General features: G+C 64.9%; 1 protein-coding gene across 1 annotated transcript; it reads right to left on the bottom strand.

Moving 5' to 3' along the window:
- Positions 1–292: 292 nt before the first annotated feature.
- Positions 293–1,352, bottom strand: MNEG_14009 (catalase/peroxidase; the record flags this gene model as incomplete). Its single annotated transcript, XM_014037519.1, has 3 exons — positions 293–539; positions 887–978; positions 1,266–1,352. Coding segments are annotated over 3 exons (426 nt in total), but the record flags the coding sequence as incomplete, so codon positions are not given.
- Positions 1,353–4,083: the final 2,731 nt, after the last annotated feature.

The raw sequence follows: 4,083 nt of genomic DNA, 5'->3' as shown, positions 1-4,083 counted from the left end.
AGGTTAGGCGGTGTGAATTCCACAGGCCAGGGTTTCGGGTCGCAGGGGTGCAACAGGCGGATTTCCGGTGGTCGGGAGTTGGATGGGAAAGCCTCCCTACACCAGGACGAGCTGGGGTTGGGACCAGGTGAGGCCCTTGAGGCACCGCGCGGCACCTGGCGGCAGCGGCCAGAGCTGCCCTTGATGCAGCGCAGATGCACACACACACACACACACAGGTACACACACGCAACCAAAACTGCGATTTCAACAGCCCACACAGACACACAGGCACTCATCCACATGCGCCCACCGTCTGCCCCAGGGGATCCCCGCAGTTGCCGTCGCCGGCCGTGCACGGCGCCACCAGCTGCTGCTCCGGCGTCGGGCCCAGCTCCAGGGAGGCGGTCCCGTCGGCGTCGTCGATCCTGCCCTTGCAGAATGGGATCTTGGGGCCACCCATTGACTCAATGGCCGTGTCGCCAGCGAGGACAATCAGGTCACCCCATGAGAGGGCGGCGCCGTATTTGGCCTTGATGGGCTCCAGCAGCTTGCGGGCCCTGGGGGTAGGCGGGTGGCGGGGTCGCAGTGTCACAACACATGTGTTTGCGTGTGTGGATGGCAAAACACACATATATGTGTGTGTGTTTGTGTGTGTGTGTGTGTGTGTGTGTGTGTGTGTGTGCACCCACGCGCAAGCACAGGTGCGCAAGAGTAAACGACTGTGCATGCGAACGCATTGTGCGAGTGGTCGTGTGTGATCTTGCCCCCTCCTCAACACCACACCAGCACCGCGCCCATCTCTCAGGGGCGGCTCCCCTGGTTGTCAGCGCGCCTTTGGGTGTGCGTTTATGGTCCCTGCACACCGGCCCCATGCAGAGTCGGAGGATCACAAACCCCCACCCACTTGTCAAGGTTTGTGTTGTCAGGCCAGGCCAGCTCCGGCGTGAAGCGGATGCGCGCGCCGTTGCAGCCGCCGCGGCCGTCCCACTTCCGGTACTGCGGAGACCGGCGGGGGCGCAGAGGGGTGCGTTTTTGGTGGCTGGGTTCCGTGCGGGCGTGGGATAAGCGAGCAACAGGCGTCGCGACGTGCCTCATGTGTCGCTTTTGGCTCGAGTATTGCTTGCCCGTGCGCCAGATTTGTCGCTGGCACCCTTCCACCTCGCCGCGCCCCATACTGCCAGGCGGCCTAGCGCCACCCTCCCTCGAAACGCGCGCTGCCCGAGCCCGCGCCCGTGGCCCAAACCCCCGCCCGCGCGCATGGGCGTGGGCGCCGCGGCGCGCACCGATCCGTTGCAGTGCCATGCGAGGCGTATGAAGAGGCCGCCATAGTGGCCAAAGTCGGCCGGCCAGAAGGCCTTAGAGTCTGTCATGAGGGCCGTCAGGTCTTTCTTGACTGCCGCCACATCAAGCGCCTCGACAGCCTTGATGTCACTCTGTTGTGGGTGGTGAGTGTGAATGCAGATTCAGTGTGTTTGTACGCAGGACGGCGGCTTTGTTCATGGAGACATGGGTGGTGAATGTATGTGTGCAGTGGGGGAATGGGGACGTGCGGCGCAGGGATGTGCGCTGAGTTGGAGTCCTGTGGGGTGGAGTATGGGTGAGGATAGACCGCGTTTTGGGCTGGTGCAAAGTTGTCGCAGGGCTGGCAGCAGCCGTCAGCCAGCGGGATAGGAAGCGCAAGGGAAGGTAACTTCGCGCTCCCGAGCGCCGCAGCTCGTGCGCATGAGGGGGGGCGGGTTGTGGCCCGCCTGATGATGCGCTGAGTGAGCGCGAGGCGGTCGGGCTGGCGGTGGCTGCGGCGGGACAGACGCACGACGCTGCGTGGCAGCCGCTGCCCCGGGTGCACACGGGCGCTTTGCAAATTTGGGGGAAGCGCCTGCCAGCAAGTTGGGATCGCGCGCTTGGGCCACACCTGATGCAGCAATCGCCTGCTCACAACCGCCGCGGGCTCATGAAAGAGGGCGTCGCCTGCGCTTGCCCCGCCCAGCTGCTGCCACATGGCAGAGAACGGGCAGCCCGCCATAGCCAAAGACGGCATCAGCACGAGCACCGGCAGCAGCCGCTGCCACCGGGCGACCGTCATAGCGGAGGGTGATCTCGGAGCAGCGGGAGGAGGCCGCCAACCACGACGGGTTATCAAAGCAGGTACGTTGATATTGTATATGATCAATGACGGCCGTCGAATTCTCGAATGAACCTTAAATGAGTGCGCGCAGAGCCCAAGTAAAGTGAGTTAGCTGGGTCACAAAATCAGGCGCCTCTCCTGACGACCGCGGGTGTCAAAAAGTGATGTAAATAGAAGCTGAAAGTACCACCTGTCCAGCGATGATTACAAAGCAGTGGGTCATAACGAATCTCCGCAGGACCAACAGCCACACACATGCCGTGTCAGCAGGCACGGGTGCATGACCCGTGCGCTGTTGATGGCGAAAGCGCAAGCTTGACATCAGGTGTACTGATACAGACAGATTACTACAATGAAGTGGTGTCAGGTGTGTTTTCTGAATGTCACGCCAGCACCTCGCCAGGCGCACGTCAGCCACCCCGCCACCTCGGATGACTCAGCGATACTGGGGCCGCCCTGTGCACTTGCAGTCTGCTGACCTTGGGGCTGGCCAGCCGAACCAACACTCTAAGATCTCAATAGCACAGATGGAAGCCGCCAGCGGCGGTGCACCCGCGCGGCGCCAGGAATGATTACGCCTGAACGCGTCGCACGACCCTTCCCTCCGGTCCCGCGATGACGGGGCTCTGCAGATCGAGGTGATTCGGTACATCCCCTGTGTTCCTCCGTGCATCGACAACCCTGCACACACTCTACGCACGACTCACGGCCCTACACACTAAGAACTTGAAACACCATCCACCCCACCCCATGGCAGCCCGCCGTCGCCGCGAACGTTTGGTCCCCGCCCACCCAGAGCGCCCTCGCCACACTAATCGCAATCCCTTGGCCGCCGCCTTGGCACAGATTGAGGCGGACGCTTCAAGCACGGTCCTGGCACTCCCTTTCACAGAAATGCATATCACGTTCTGCATGGGCTCTCTGCGGGCAGCCCATGCTGACGGCGAACACGCCAAAAGTGGCGACACTGCTGCAAGTGCCGTTCCGGCTGCAAGCGCAACGCCAGCGCCACCGGTCACGCGCCCTGCTGCGCCCGCCACTGTCTTGACAGTCCTACACCGAGCAGCCGCCGCCGCCGCCGCCAGCGGCCCCATCTTCTTGCGACACGCCCACCCTGCTTGCGATTGCGACGGCAAGTGCTGGAAGTCTTGCTAGTCGGCGCTGCATGCTCCCATCTTGCCAGCCTACCTGGGCAAATGCCTCGTGATCAAGTGGCAGCGTTACAGATCGAGAGCCTATAGCTGGGTGCGGCTCCGGCCGCCGCGGCGTCCGGCGAAGTAGCAAGCCCAGGTGCGGCCAAGGTGGCCGCGAAGGCGAGGTGAATGCGCAGGTTTGCGTGAGGGGCAGCGCCCCTGCCCGCCTCTGCCGTAGGAGGCTTCGCGCAAGGGGCCCTCCCTTCCGCTGCGCTGGGCGGAGAGGGGTGCCGCGAATTCAAGCCCGCGGGGAGGGAAAGCGAGGCGGCCGCGACGCAGGCGGCAGCAGCAAGGACCGGCCGGGAGGGGGGCGGAGGGCAACGGTGCAGCGTGCGCAGGCGGCCGCACTCGGGCAACGCAGGCCGGCGGCGCAGCAGCGGCGGCGGTGGGATACGGTTACTGTGCGGCGCCCGCCTTTTGCGGCGCGGGCGGTTGTACAAGGGACGGTGCGTATGCGTGTTTGATTGGCGCCGGAGCGCCGCGCCCCGCGAGTAATAGCCGCGGGGTGGCCGCGTCACCGGCGGCGCCCGCACGAAAGGGCTGGTGCGTGCGCCAAGTGTGTTTGCGCGGCGGGCCGCTGGCCGCCGCAAAAGCCAGACACAGGGGTACTCTCGCGCGCGCGCGCGCGTGAGAGGAGAGACAGAGAGAGGGAAGGGGGGGCCAGGACAGGTGCGGCTTGCGGCGAGGACCGGCCAGCAACCGCCCCGCTTTGTTCGCCGCCCGCCCGCTCGAGAGGGCAGGCGCCAGCGGCTGCACCCACGGCGGCAGCGGCGGCGGTAGCAG

Source organism: Monoraphidium neglectum (genome assembly GCF_000611645.1).
Source record: "Monoraphidium neglectum strain SAG 48.87 unplaced genomic scaffold scaffold04196, whole genome shotgun sequence".
In the NCBI taxonomy this organism is placed as follows: domain Eukaryota; kingdom Viridiplantae; phylum Chlorophyta; class Chlorophyceae; order Sphaeropleales; family Selenastraceae; genus Monoraphidium; species Monoraphidium neglectum.
Note: the sequence above shows the minus strand (reverse complement) of the source record. Positions and strands in the feature narration are given on the sequence as shown.